At 38.5% G+C, this 15,157-nt stretch overlaps 1 protein-coding gene across 1 annotated transcript in view; it reads right to left on the bottom strand.

Annotated features, from left to right (window-relative positions):
• The window catches only part of myom2b (myomesin 2b), a 49,639-nt gene that overhangs the window by 26,430 nt on the left and 8,052 nt on the right, over positions 1-15,157 (bottom strand). The window contains exons 3-25 of the mRNA XM_041783633.1: positions 14,101-14,158; positions 13,757-13,911; positions 13,390-13,476; positions 10,414-10,502; positions 9,864-9,914; positions 9,595-9,759; positions 9,018-9,179; positions 8,706-8,847; positions 8,283-8,482; positions 8,002-8,055; positions 7,779-7,906; positions 6,044-6,227; positions 5,714-5,888; positions 5,493-5,614; positions 5,155-5,342; positions 4,868-4,994; positions 4,510-4,688; positions 3,620-3,734; positions 3,178-3,340; positions 2,962-3,068; positions 1,398-1,442; positions 938-1,074; positions 568-712 (exon numbers count right to left, since the gene is read on the bottom strand). Of these exons, the coding sequence (XP_041639567.1) occupies positions 568-712; positions 938-1,074; positions 1,398-1,442; positions 2,962-3,068; positions 3,178-3,340; positions 3,620-3,734; positions 4,510-4,688; positions 4,868-4,994; positions 5,155-5,342; positions 5,493-5,614; positions 5,714-5,888; positions 6,044-6,227; positions 7,779-7,906; positions 8,002-8,055; positions 8,283-8,482; positions 8,706-8,847; positions 9,018-9,179; positions 9,595-9,759; positions 9,864-9,914; positions 10,414-10,502; positions 13,390-13,476; positions 13,757-13,911; positions 14,101-14,158 (2,978 nt within the window). The remainder of the gene's footprint in view (positions 1-567; positions 713-937; positions 1,075-1,397; positions 1,443-2,961; positions 3,069-3,177; positions 3,341-3,619; positions 3,735-4,509; positions 4,689-4,867; positions 4,995-5,154; positions 5,343-5,492; positions 5,615-5,713; positions 5,889-6,043; positions 6,228-7,778; positions 7,907-8,001; positions 8,056-8,282; positions 8,483-8,705; positions 8,848-9,017; positions 9,180-9,594; positions 9,760-9,863; positions 9,915-10,413; positions 10,503-13,389; positions 13,477-13,756; positions 13,912-14,100; positions 14,159-15,157) is intronic.

The raw sequence follows: 15,157 nt of genomic DNA, 5'->3' as shown, positions 1-15,157 counted from the left end.
CTCACCTTGGTTAAAGTTTGGCATTACTGTCCGGTTTTCTTTCAGTGGCTAGACTTATTAGATGATTTCAGAACTATGGCGAGGCAAATTTGGCTTACAATTTCTTATTTTTAATTTTTCTTTCTTTACATTTAACTACTTGTACTGACTATTTCTCTTTATTTAAGAAAACCTTGTCTCTTCTAAGTAGGACTATTTACACAGTGTAAGTCTTCTCCCAAATACATACTCTAATTTACAGTATGTATGCACTTCCAGTCTCTATATAGCATATCTCCCAACAGGCTATACTCTTTTAGCTATCCAATGATTAGCACAGATGAAAAAGAAAAGTCAAAATTATCAAATCAATTAAAATAAAAGTACCCTTTTCTCATTCTCGCCTCAATTACTATTGAATTTTAGTGCCACTTATACGTGGGGGTGGATAAGCATCCTATTGTCAATTGCTTACTGCTCTTAGGAGAAACTTTACAGCAATTTCCGGCAGGGTCTGTGCATCACTCGCCCATTTTATAGGGATATTTTGGATAATAATAACACGAATTTCAACCTGGCCTCTCTTACCATCTCCAATCAGAACAAGGGAGCTCTGAGCTTTGCCGCCTCCATCTGTGATCTGGCAGGTAAATGTTCCCTCATTTTCCACAGTGAAATGGTCCATGATGAACTCAATAATACCTGTAGCAACATCATGACCCATCTTGTTTGGCTGCAGAAAAATAGAGGCAATACTGTAAAAAAGCTCAAAAGAAAAGCTTTGTAAAAATGGCAGGGTTTTTTTTACTGTGATTATAGAATTAATATTGCAACATGCAGCTGGCTGAATCATGCACAGTGTAAATCAAGGGCAGATAGACAATTATTCCCACTTAAGACAGAAAATCTTTTTTCTATTTTTCTTTTTGTCCACGCTTTCAACTACAGTGTATCTTACATCAGCCCCAGACAGTTCCTTGTTGTTGGCAAAGAATTTGTAGGTAACTTTGGGAGAAATCTCTTCAGCCTGCAGCCAGAACCTCATTCTGCCTCTTTCCAAAATCTTATAGGCCAGCTCTGATTTCAGCGGTATGACTGGAGGTGAGACGGGAAAAGGAGAGGAGGCAAACGAACAGGAGACATGAATATTGGTTAGGCAGGTGATGCAAAGGCAGGTAAGACCCTTTTTTGGATCAAATAAAAAGAGAAATGTACGTCTAAAAGAAGAAAGAAATCTGGAGGGTTCAAAGCAAGTCAGAACAAAGCAAAATGAGGCGTAAAAGGGAGAAAGCGAGAAACGGAGAGAGTGGGTGAGACAGATTAAAGAGGCAGCAGAGAAAAAGTACAAGAGAGGAGAGATTAAAAGGGACAAAGAGAGAGATTATGAGAGATGGAAAGAGTCAGCCAGAGGTACCTACTTGGGTGTCTGATATCATAGCTCAGTGCTAGCATCTTTGCCAACTCTGAAACAAAAGAGACAACTTATTCATTTCATGCAGCCATGGGAACAAAGACAGCATTAAAATGAATTTAACACCTTAAACATACCTGCCACTCTATCATCTGCTTTGATTTGGTGCATAAAGTACCAGCATTTAGAGCTGCAGAAGTCCCTACAGTAACTTTGTTTCTTAAGAAGAGATATTTCCCTAATACTTAAAGACTGAAGTGAATAGATTATAAATCTTTAAAGCCTAAAACTGGACCCAAAGGTCGGTTCTGAAACTGCATTTTGAGTTAGCTTATTAAATTGACTTAACTTTCCCAAGCACCTGTGATCCACAGGAAATAGATGAAGCTTTGTATCCGGGGAGTTTATTTTTTTTTTTCCGGCTAGGCAGAAAAATCTGCCGGCCAAATGGGAAGCAATCGGTGAAAGGCGCGCTGAATAACGTATTATAGCCTGGTAGCGTAGTGGTGCAATAGCAGGAAAAGTATTGTGTAATTCTATGACAGAAAGCCCTTTGCCGTGTCGACGTGGCTTTAAAACACACACTCACAGAGTGCCCTGAGCTTGGAGAAGTGAAGATGTATTCATCAGATGTGTAGTGAAATTGTTGCCCATATGAAAGTGTGCTTTTTAAGCCATGCTCTCATTACTTACATCATATTTCAGCCTACATACTGCCTAAGGTTTTTTCAGTTGTAACAGTGTGAAAACACAAATCTTAGCAAGTACATTTGTCTGATTTTAGTCAAAATATCCTGTTTTTCTTACTATAAGCTACGTTCACCTGGAAATTCAGAATAATCTTTTTGAAAAATATACAAAGTAGAAAAACAAGGTCCAAATTTCTTGTTCTGAGTAAAACTATGAATATGTGGCAAGTAAATTTTCATTGAGATGTCTTTCATCTCATTTCAAGTCACTTAAAAAGAAAAACTACTCTGCTGTCTATGGTAGCTTTTTTTTTGTTTGTTTGTTTGTTTTGTTTGTTTTGTTTGTTTGTTTGTTTGTTTGTTTGTTTTGCTTTTAACTCTTTAAAACCTTTTGTATCATATTTGATACACAGTTTTATAAAACCTCTGTCTAATTGGCATGATCAATTTACTTGAATACATTTTGTGTACAATCTGATAAATGATAAAAATGCCCTCCAGGGGATTATCAGTTACAAATAAAATAGAATTTTTCCGCTAATATTTGAGGTATCAGGCTTTAAAAAGGTTAACAAGCCTTTCAGGCCTTTTCTATCCTTTTTTTCAATGTTGAAATATTTTTATTATTATTTTTCAGGTAAATGTGGTCTAGAAATGTAAATGCAGGCTAGATAATAAGGATTATCGAGTCACTTTAAATGAATGCTTGTCAGCAGGATTAGATAATCTGTGAGTCCAAGCTGTAAATAACTATAATATCAAAACTTCCATGTTTTAGTTTGGGGATAGATTATTAGAGTATTAAAACTATGTAGATTTTAACAGCCATTGTCGAACTGCACTGTTAATTACCAAAGACAGACAGCTATGTGTAAATCCTACCTTCAGTAGTGATTGTATAGCTGGATGACACTCCTGCTGTGTTGGTGACAGAAACAGAGTATGTCCCAAAGTCCTCTTTATCTGCATTCTTAAAGATCAGCTTGGATCTATGATGCAAGACAAAGGAAAGAAAGAAGGACAAAGGCAGAGATTTGCACATCTTTTTAAGGAATTAAAATATGCATGCATATATTTACTGTGTGTCTCTGTTCTTACGTGCTGCCTTCAGTCTTTATCTCAACTCCTTTAGAGAAATCTGTGATTTCTTTGTAATCCTTCTTCCAGACAAAATTAGAGCCCTTGCTCATTAGGCAGGACTCAAATGACAGAACAATGTCACCTGACTTCTCATCCACACCGCAGGACACCTCCTGAGAACCTTGAACAGACAGACAAACAAGCACAGGTTTGTTTTTTATTTTAAAGGCACAGAAGAGATTCTCAATACTTAAATATATAAGTGTATATTGTTTTCAAACTGTTTTCACTTCCCACCTCCAGCATTCTCAGACTGAATTCATCATCTCAACTCAGTAACGACATGTGTTGACTACGTTGTATCAAATAAAGTTTTTGCAAGTCCCTTTTTTTTTTTAACTGAATCTTGTGAGGAGGGCATGACTTTGATCATCTCCTAGAGTCGATGAGTATTTGCTACCTTCAATAGCCTTGGCAGTCACAGGGTCAGAGGGCATTGAGGCCATGCCCACTCCTGCAGCATTGACTCCACGCACTCTGAGCACATAGCTAGCACCCGCCTCCAGACCTGTAACCTAGGAAACACAACATAAAAAAAAAACAGAGTTAAAAGGTGGAGAGCAGAGTTGTTTACCCTAAACCTCTGCTGGGCAAATTTAAGAGGAAAATTTAATGTGATATTAACTTGGCATCAATCATTTTCATATCAAAGTTCTTGCTTTTTTTGCATCAATCCCACACAATTTTTATTTGTTGATTGACAGTGTCTCACATAGCATCAAGTAATTTATCCTATTCCCATTCTTAATAACAAGACAACTGGTTAACATTTTCAGCTTTTTTGTCAGCTGTAGCTGCAAACCAGTACCAGTTAACATTGGCCACTAGATGGCAGTGTCTCACAGTTCAATGTGTTCTACCACTATATACATTACATTACATTGTATATCATGGTGAATGAAATGACACAAGCAGGAACAGAAAAATTGCATTTGATAACTACAACAATATTAATGCCATAACAGAACCTACTAAACTGCTAAAAAAATAATGATGAAATCCATTTTTGAAAACAGGAAACAAAATTTAAAACTTAGGGCATTTCTTTACAAAAGAAAATTTGTATTTGTGCTGGTACATAAGATTGGTATCCAAACCAAACCTTTGGAACTTCCACCATTCTGAGTTTGAAAAAGAACATAAATGAAGCAAAAATTGTTGCAGTCATTTGTTATGCTCCATTTAACTCCTGCATCAACACTGCATTCTAGTAAGGAAGAAAATTATGTTGGTTAATCTTCAAATATCTTAACCTAAATAACTGCAACCCTATATTGAAAATGTTTTTACCTTGAGGAAGCGATGACTGACAGCTTTCTCATTGGCTGTAGTCCAATCAGAAGAGCCCTTCTTAGCATACTCTACATGATATCCTGTGATTGGTCCAGAGCCAGTGTAGATAGGTTTCTGCCACTCAACCACCAGTGAATTATCTCTCACTTCACAGAAAGTCAGGTCATAGGCAGGGCCTGAAGGACACACAGAAAAACAGGATGACCTTTACATCTGTCTGTGTCAGTATCTCAATGAAAACATTCTTTACTCAACCCTCAGACTTAAGTTTTTGGGTTGTAGATGTATTTTTGTGCAAGGCTCAGTGTTTCTCATAGATGTTGACTGAATAAGTCAGAAGAAAGGATTGACTAACCAGGCTCAGGCATATTCCAGGCGTCACAGGTGAAGTCAGCGGAGTGTTTGGAGGCTGGTCCCAGGCCAGCCAGGTTGGCTGCATACACCTGGAACTGATAGACTGCTCCCCCTGTCAAGCCCTCCACCTGTCCATAAAATGCTATCATTGTTAACAGCAGGCCAGTCATATCTAACTAAACAACTTTCAAGCTTACACAGACTGAATTACTTGTGATGTAAAACTGAATGCTGTAGAGGACGAGCATTTGGCAGATCTAGTTAACTAGACTGGCTTTGGCTTTTTACCTTATACAGTCTTTCTGTGAGTGGTGGGATGTTAATTTCCCTCCACATGGTTGTTCCACTGCGTCTTTTGTCCACATAATACTCCTTAATAGGTGTACCTCCAGAGAGTAGAGGCTTCTTCCAGTTCAGAACCATTGAGTTTCCATCACAGTTCAGCAGTGCGACGTCATAAGGAGCAGATGGAGTGGCTGAAAGAGCAGGGCTGAATTTTAATGCCTACAAGTTCAACAACAGTTCTACAAAACAGACAAAAATGATCACAGTTTGGCACAGAATATTAAGAAGAAGATGGATATCATTTATCAATGAATTAAAACCATTATTGTGCCAATACTGACTGAGGGCGGCTTTAACGCTCAGAGGAGCAGACTCCTGGGATTCATCACTCAGACCAATCTCATTGATAGCCTGAACGCGGAACATGTAGGTTTCTCCTGTAGTCAGACCACTAACCACAAACCTGCAGAAACACATTCAATAAATCAATCATTTTTTACAAAGTGTAAAAGGGACAACAGAAGGGACGCAGAGCAATGTTTTAATTCAATTTCAAACATACTTGGTGTTCTTGTGTGGTTTGTGATTGGCTGAGGTCCAGTCCTTGGAGCCCTTCACACACTGGTCGATGTAATAGCCAATCAGGTTATTGGGTTCTTTTGGAGGAGCCCACTGGATGAGGACAGAGGTGTCTGTTTCTGTGGTTGCAATCACCTGACCAGGAGCAGATGGCACACCTGACGACAGGACAAATGCCAGTTTATGAAAACAAAACAAAAACAATATATAAGAAACACATTGTAGACAAAATAAGAGCTTAGTGTGTATACAATCCATTTTTGTAGCCAATCAATTGATCTGTTTAACAGTAAATAAATTGACAAAAACTGACCTTTGAGCTGCTGAGTCTCAATGACTTCGGTTGGCTCTGATGGCTCACTGGTTCCATAGATATTGGCAGACAAAACTCTGAACTGATACTGTTTGCCCTCTGCCAGGTCAAAGACAGCATAACGGGGAGATCGAATGGGGACCTGAGTGTTAACACGCTGCCATGCACCACTGCCCACCATGCTCTGTAGGGAGAGAGAAGCAGGCTGGCTGTCACTTTACATCCACACATGATAATATGCTGTGTTGAAATTTAAGATAGGACTATTGCTGGTTTGGAAATACTTGTTTCATTGAAGTAAATTCAGATTTTTCTGATCTTGTGTGGTTTATTTGAACATTAAAAATCCCTGCTATTTGAATCACATGAACTAGAATTAATTGTTGTACATTGTTATTTGCATTGTTGTTCACGCTGCCCCAGTCTACCCTGCACTGCACTTTATAATTCCATCATCCTGTTTTTGTGCAATGCATGCGTACATACGCATATGTGTGCATGTATTGAGCTTGTACAGCACTTTGAGTAGTTGTCTGACTACTCAAAGCTGTTTTACATCCCAGGTTACACCTACCCAATAACACCTATTCCCTCCACATTCATGCACTGATGGCCAAAGTTGCTGCAAAGATATTGTCACAGATATTGACCATCAGTGTTTGCTAATCCCATTCATACACATTTACATGTGGCTGATGCTGCAGTGGGAGCATGTTGGGATTGCATGTCCTGTCCAAGAACACATACTCTACCTACTGAGTCACATTAGGAAGTGTATGTATACTCGTTTCTCTGTTTTGTCACCTCTTGATGTAGCATGCTCTTGTTGTCTCGACCCACTCAAGGAGGAAGGAGTGGTCAGAGTCAAATAAATTGTTTTTTACACCAACTATAACTGCTTTAAGCTCCATGTTTTACGTGACTTCTGGTACCTGACTCTTGTCTGCAATGCACACGTGTGGAAAATAGGACTTTATAACATGCACTGTAAATCATGCACTTTAATAAGTGCAGTTTACATTTATCTTGTGATTGCATGTTTGCACACATTGTAAGCATTGTTTTATTGTCTTAAATAATGGAATAAATAAATAAAAACGGCATCAGCTGCCTGGTTAAGAGGATAGTTTCCCTACTGTCAGTGTAAAAGATCGATAAAGACTTTGGATTAGTCTGTATATCCCTGAAGAGAAAGTATTCATTTTTGCACTACTGGCAAGCAAGACCATGTATATGCATTATAGTACATAGTGTAAAGGATTTAGGACTGACTTTGTATTTTCTCTTAATAGGTTAGCCATGAGCCTGTCTTAGATGAGAAGAGCTGCTGGGTATTTCATATTCAAAACATATTTTTCTCAGGTCTGTGGGCTTTTTTTAAAGACTTAAGTCTTGATGTAACCATATGAAGTAATTTTTTTGGTGTACTGTTGTGCTCACTGAGTGCAGTTACCTCTAACTGATAGACAAACTTAATTTTTCAGCAATCAGAGGGTGGTAATATTGGCAAAGACATTGTTAGGTTCTACAGAACCATGTCAACTAACAAGGGACAGGAATTTGCTATGAGTGAGGTTGAATATATTTTAAATATACAAAAGCTGGCACCAAAGTTACATAATGATGGTATATTGCAGAATTCACAATTATTAGTTTAGTGTTTTGGCCACTTGGTAATATGACTGGATAAAGCAGTTGTTGTAGTAGTTGCTGACAGTATGACATCTGTTGTTACCTTTTCCATGTAGTACCACATGGGAGCCTTGCTGGAGTATGCAGGAGCTTTCCAGCTCAAAACCACGTATGTCCTGTCTGTTTCTGAGGCATGTATGGCTGATGGAGTACCTGGAGGCTTTCCTTCAGCTTAACACAAATACAAAATGAAGATGAAGAAGTACACATGCATACCTGATTGTGGAATGAATAATAATGTGTTAGTGTTTGTAAAAACAACTCACCTTCCACATCATCATGGTAAGACACAACTTCAAGTTTTCCTCCCAGTTTTTTGGCTATAAGAAGATAAAAATAAACTCAAGTTAAAAGGAGAGTAGAATTAAAACTATAAAAAATAGTTTTCTATCATTTTTTTCCATTGAATCCATGAAAGACTAGGACAAAATCAGCAGTCACATTTGGTCTGTGAGCACAACAGGGAGGGCAAATTACTTCAAGTTATCACATGATGTAACATAAAGGACAGAATGACATTTCTCCACACTAATCCGGTTAAACCCACCATGAAGCCTCTCAAACTCAGTGGGGTCCAGTGCAGCGATAGGATCAGACATGCGGGAGGGTTTGCTGATGCCTTTTGCGTTGACTGCCCTGACTCTGAAGTAGTAAGAGTGTCCTTCAAACAGACCAGCCACTGGGTATTTACAGATCTTAATGGGATGATCGTTGCATTGGGTCCAGTTTTCAGTTCCAACCTCACATCTAAAAAAAGAGAAAAGGGAGGAAAAAATTTTGAGACAAAAATTTCATGAATGAACACATTTTTGCAGCTGTAGAGAAGACGGATGTCCCAAGAAGGTGTGCTGTTTAAGTTTTTCAACAAATTAGAATTAATGATTTCTTTGCTAAAAATAACAGGGTAATACCTGCATTTGCACTGATAGATAGTTTATCTATGTATGCCATTTTAATGAGTAACCCTTACTTGTCAACAAAGTATCCAAGGATTGGTCCCTCTGTGGTAGTATTTGGGGGCTTCCATGACACAATCACATAGTCTCTGTTGGCATCGTGGATCTTGATGTCCATTGGAGCACCAGGTGCAAGGGGGACTGGGGGAGGACCATCTGCACAGAAATAGACGGCAACATTTGAGTTATCTTAATGTAAAAAATCAGCATAACAGGAGAGTTCTAACAAAACTTTAAATTCTACAAAATGGTCATTGTACATGTCATAAAATGTATTTAATCAACAGGATATCTCTTGTACTGTAGCGTTATCTGGTACACCTCACCTGCGACAGAAACGAATGCACTGTGCTCTGCGGTGCCTCCTTTGGTGACCATACGGAGTGTGTAGAGGCCTTCATCGTCTTTATAGAGGTTAGGGATAGTCAGTGTGGAAATTCCTCTGCCAGTTTCAATCTTCACCCATTTAGAGTCAAACAGACGTGTGTCTGAAAATCAGATAAGAGTCTGAATTCATGGTCTCTTCCTGCATAATTTTCATAACCATCTCTTTTTAATTTGAGTGAATTATACTTTGGGTTTGACTGCATTTAGCAATTCAGTATGAAAGATTAACCCTACAATTTGCTCTCAGACCACACTGCACTTTTGTAGAATGCATACAAAGGTCAGACATACACACCTTTATAAAGCGCTCATGAACTGAGGATGTATAACTAGAGTCAATTCAACTCATTTCACTGTAATTACTTAGAAATCAAAATAATGTCCATATCATAGTCCTATTTTTTCCACTGTTGTACCTTCGGCTAAATGTCACCATGATACCTAGACTGCAAAATATACATTACAAGCAATTATAATCTCATTATTTTGTCATTAAATGTACTTTATAACAATTACCATCTCTGTACCACTGAGCATCAGGCTGCAGGTTGGCCAGGTTGGGGCTCAGAGTCATGGTGGCAGTCAGAGTGGCAGATCCTCCCTCAGAAGAAAACACGGGGCCGAATTTCTCCACAAAAGTTATGTTGATTTTAGTGTAGTGGATCTTGGGAATCATTGCAGCTGAGAGATGAAAGAAAACAAAAGAATGAGTGACAAACTTTGAAAGGGGAGATATCAGCTCATCATTGAACTCATTTGAATGGATTTTAAGTTACGATTCTTACCCTCATAAGGCAGCCATGCATATGGGCAAGACTCCTCCTCCAGCTTGAACCCTACATGTTGGAAAAACAAAGTTAATCATCAGGAAGTTCTAATAGTGATGGGTTACATTTACGGCTGAGAGTTTGGTGAACCAACAGAGACACATTTAGGGATATGAAATGTGGAAAACTGACATCATATTGCTTGTGCAGTCAAACATCCAGTAAACTTAGCAAACATAGCAACATGGAAGCTGTGCATAAAACTCAAAATAACAATCCTATATACTAAAGTTGGTTCATTGAGTAAAATGTAATAAAAAAAAAAGAATGTTATCATTTCCAAAACATTAAAACTTGGAGAGGATTCTTAGACCATGCAGTGATGGCCACTATAGAATCATGTCCATCTTTATTGCAACTCTGTCTGAGGGCCTGAAGATCACATGGCCTTTCAAGATGTATTTATTTATTTTACTATAGGGGACAGTGTGTGTTAATGAACAAGAACATGTAAATGTCAGTCATCAATCCAACATTAAATTCAAAACAATAAGATAGAAACACTCACTCTTGACAATGATGGAGGCCTGGCTGGAGGCCTGTCCATGGAGGTTAACAGCCACTGCAGTGTACTGGGCCGTATCATCAGTTGTGCATCTACAAATACACATTAAAACAGGTTAAATACTGGCTTCATATAGGTGTTTGTTTTTTCCTTGCAAAGATGTCTGTCACCTTTCAGTTCCTGGGTGTTTACATGGCTCATAACTGAATTTTTGAATCATCAACAAGGGAGATGCCTATAAACAGACATACAGTTTACCCACATGAATCCACTGTAACAGGACTAAGTACTAGAAGTAGGAGTTAGTTGTTACAAGGTGTTTCAACGGATACTCTTAATGAGCAAGAATTTGGCTCGTTGCAGGAGCTCACGAGAAGCATTGTAAAGATTGAGTAAACCCTTGTTCTCATTTAATCTTAAACAATTATCAAGGGAATTTGCCAAATAACCCAGTGCATGGATAAATATGTCTGGCAAGGCACTTAACATCTTCTAGACATATTTAATGATGCTTGGAACAGCTTTGGGATTAGGCTTTTTTTGGAAACAAAGCTGTGACAAACTCAAGTCTTCTTTTGGAAAAAATAACTGAGTTATTTTGGGTCAGGATTAGTTATATTTTCAGAACACTGAGATAGAAACGCTTTATTTTATGTTTGGAATTGCTGCTGTAGAAAGGATGTTGTGATTAGGTTGCATGATGAGTGTCTCTTGTGATTTGCATACTTGTTCTCAATTATATTTACAAAAGATTTTTCCGCTTTTGTTGCCTCTACAGCTATTCAAAGGCTGTTTAAAAAGCTATACAATTTGCTCTAGCAAGCAAATTGTTAAAGCTTTTAATCAAGACAATTCTGTCTACAGCCAGGAGGGAAAATTAATCAAGATGCTACAGTTTATTACAGACCAAAATGCCTGCCGCACATTCATGGCTAAAAGACTGAAAACAAGATCTTCATTCACTACATTTACATGCAGTCAGAGAAAATTGATAAATTGTTTGTAAAACTGGAATTCTTAAATGCCTGTAAACATGTTAGTCTGACTGAAAGTGGGCTTAATCAAATATTTCTAAGTTTTACTAACACCCCTATATAAAGCAGTTGGAGATTAATTTTCTCTTGCATGTAGTAAACACCTCATTCAGACCAGAGTGGGCTAGGTGTTTTGTGAATGCTCCACAGACCCCAGGCCTTGACCTTGAAGTTTAACAGCACAAGAACAAAAAACTATGAACATCACCATAAGATAGCGATATGGCCATTGTCTAATTTGTACCAAAAGTAAATTTGTATGTTTTGTTAGAAAGAGGCAGACATTCTCCTGTCAATAAATCACTTAATGCATGTATACTGGGACAATGACAGTGGTCTAGTGAAACTGCCTGATCACCCTATAGCTCGATTTTACTATACATGTAAAACACTGACTGTTTAAGCCTGTCTGTTCTCATATTTCCTGCTGTCTTTCTGCCCCTCTTTGTATCTCTGCCTCATCCTGATGCTCCCCTCCTTGACTTTTCCGAGACCTCATATAACACTTCTTAGTCACATTACATGAAGAATTTCAGCCTGTGCAGACTGTGTGGGCTGATGTCGGCATAAAGACATGACTTTGACTGTATTGATTTGAAGAGACTTGAGTGAGTTGCTGCAGGAAGCTGGGGGGAGAGCAGCAAATGAATTTTGAATCTTAGTAACATTCAGTAAATCCTCAAATGCAGCTATGGTCCAACATTGTGTGTGAATGTGTGTTTAAAGGGGGTGGCGGGGGGTTTACAGGAATGCCATGCGGTAAGGATTTAGGACTAAGACGTTGGGGGGGTTGGGGATTCTACAGTTTCTCTCTCAGTAAGGAGCCTGCCCTAAAAATGCGACAAGCTTCTGGTGATTTGAAATTCAAAAGAGATTTTTCTCTAAAAGCTGTCAGCCTATTTTTAAAACTCTGGTGCTTACCCAAGCCTTCCGGAGAAACTATCTATTCCTGACACTAAAATACAAAGCACTCATTTAAGATGGTAAGAAGATTTCACATAATGTTTCTCTATGAGGAGTAATTGCTGTTGGCTGAACTGTGTGTTTGTAACAGATAGATGGAGCTAAAGGTGACTGAATTCATGAGGAGAGACGACTTTAAGAATCCAGGAGTATCAGGTAGCACTGAGGTCAGCATTCAAACAGCTGAGCTTCCTAAGACTGAAGGCAGAGTGGGATATATTCCCCACCTCCCCTCCTCCATATCTGTAACCACACAGCCAGTCAGCTGACTCTGACGTTGAAGCTTTAGTTGGAATTTATGTGATGATCCTTAAGGGACCGTCAAGAAGTCAGAAGTCTTCCAAGACATGTTTTAAATGTTTGACAACTGAATAATTGTCATTGCTGCTCTGACTTGCTTTTATGATTATTGGTATGGCTTTTTGCTCTTACTTGACAGAACAGCAATAGAGACAAGACATGTAGGAAGAGAGAGTGGTATGTAGCATGCACAAAATAGTGTTGGGAATTTGAGTCGATCCTGCAACTAGTGTGGCGAGGTCTTCAGCTTCTCATAATGAGGCACTGGCTCTACCAACAGAGCTAAACTGGCACCCTGGTACATCGCCTTCTTGAATGGTGCACTGCACTGACCAAAATGTACCTGCAAAAATGTTAATGTCTTGCGTATGTTTTAACAAGTCTCTTGTGAATCACAAAAGTATACCACCAGTGGTCCAGCATAGCAAATTTTGGAGAATTAGAAAGAGAATAACTACAGGAGGAGTGGTATACATTTCTGAAACAGAGGTTGAAATACATTTGTCCCTACTATCACCCTCAAAAGACACAGAAGAAGTTTTACAGATGCTTAGTACTTACTACCTTGTAGCTGACTTCTGCTAAACTGTCAGAATAAAGAGTAGAGGCCTCTACAGGCTTTATTAAATTGACAATATTAAATGAGCATTTTAAATCTGAGGGGGGTTTTGTCTTGTTGTACCTTGGGATTTCCAGAGAGTGGACTCCACCTTTGGCTTCAACCAGATACCTTCCAGAGGATACATCCAGGATCACATCATCTTTATACCTGAAATATGAAGATGACAATTCATCAGTACCAAGACATGACAAGTAGAGCCATGACAGAAAACATTTAGCAGCACTTTTATCCATATTACCCAAAAGATCTGTTACCGTCCTTCTGTCACATCTATTAGACAGACTGATGATAGGCTAGCCTAGCTTTAATAAACAAAAGCAGCATTGACTACTACTAACAAAGGATTTGTGTTTAATCAGTCAGTCTTGTCATATATGGTTCATTTTTATATTATTATAAGAAAAAGAGGTTTTTTGTCCTTACTGACCATTTTACCACGGGTAATGGGAAGCCTTCAACAGTGCAGAAGATTTTGACCGGGGTGTTTTCAAACACAGTGTGAGACCTGAGTCTTGTGAGGAACTTTGGTCCCCTGATCATGGGCTGCTCTCGCACATATTTGTCCAACATCTTCGCCGCAATCTAGAAAGGGAAACAAGAATCAACAACTATACAACATTAAGTTAACTTTCATACTCACACACCTGCCCAGTAGATAACTGTTTTACTCAACCAAACCATTTCACATAGACTTAGGCATAGGTTGTTATCACACATTTTTTTCCCAGTGTTTTCAAGTCTGGAAAGAGAAAGTTGTTCACAGATTCTTACCATCTCCTGGATGTGAACTCTTGTTTTGTGCTCATATCTTTCCTCCTTCGACTCAGAGCTAAAGACAAACAGTGAGTCAGTTCCACTAACAGATTCAGAAACACAACATCTCCCTGCACACAGGCTGAGGACTGTGTTAATTCTTCATGAGTATCAAAACATAAGTAACAAAAGAGATGGTGAATGAATGAAAGAGTTTTAAATTAAAACTGCATTTATTGCAATCCTACAGTAGCTCTATAAGCAAGGCCACCAGTGAGCTCTAAAAGGCAGCGTAGCTTAGCTCTATTGTGGAGATGCACCATTCCAATAGTGATAGCAGATCACAGTCTGATATTGACTTGATTAGTGGATCAGGTATTTTGACAGTAGAATCAGTCCTGTTCAGTCCTATGTCTGTGTCATCATGCATGTACTACGTATGTCAGCAAGCACCTATGGGCATTTTGTTCATCAGAGCTAAAATTTCAGCAGTTTGGAGGTATTACACGCCTGCTATGACAAAAGCTTCCAAAGCTTCTTGTAATCCCTACAAAAACAATATTTGGAGGATTGGCAGTAGCACTGCAAGTTTCCCAGTGAGTAGTGATTTCTGCTAAATTTGAAAGGGTGTTATACCAAGTTTTCAGTGCAACACTATATTTTTTTCTGTTTTTTTTAATTTTGTCATTGAATGATAACCAAGTCGATTTCTGTCTATGGATTAGGGATGTTCCAATACCATTTTTTCTCTCCTGATACGATTCCTACACCAAGGTGTTGGGTATTGCCCAATACCAAGTACCGATCTGATACCAATGTGAACTTTCTAGACTGACTGTGCAGACGATCAAATTATTTTAGAACTATATTTGACTCAGAACACGGCTCAACAAATAGAATCATAATGTACAGCATCTCTGGACCCTAAAGTTTTTTTCCTGCTGATTACTAAGTTTTACTCCTAAATATTAAAATAACAATAATACAGGGGGCTGCATCACATGCTCCCTCTATCTTTCTCCATTATGTTCTAATTTGGCAGTATGACGTGATTACAGAACAGCATGCAACAGGC

Source organism: Cheilinus undulatus, linkage group 1 (assembly GCF_018320785.1).
Source record: "Cheilinus undulatus linkage group 1, ASM1832078v1, whole genome shotgun sequence".
Lineage (NCBI taxonomy): Eukaryota > Metazoa > Chordata > Actinopteri > Labriformes > Labridae > Cheilinus > Cheilinus undulatus.
Note: the sequence above shows the minus strand (reverse complement) of the source record. Positions and strands in the feature narration are given on the sequence as shown.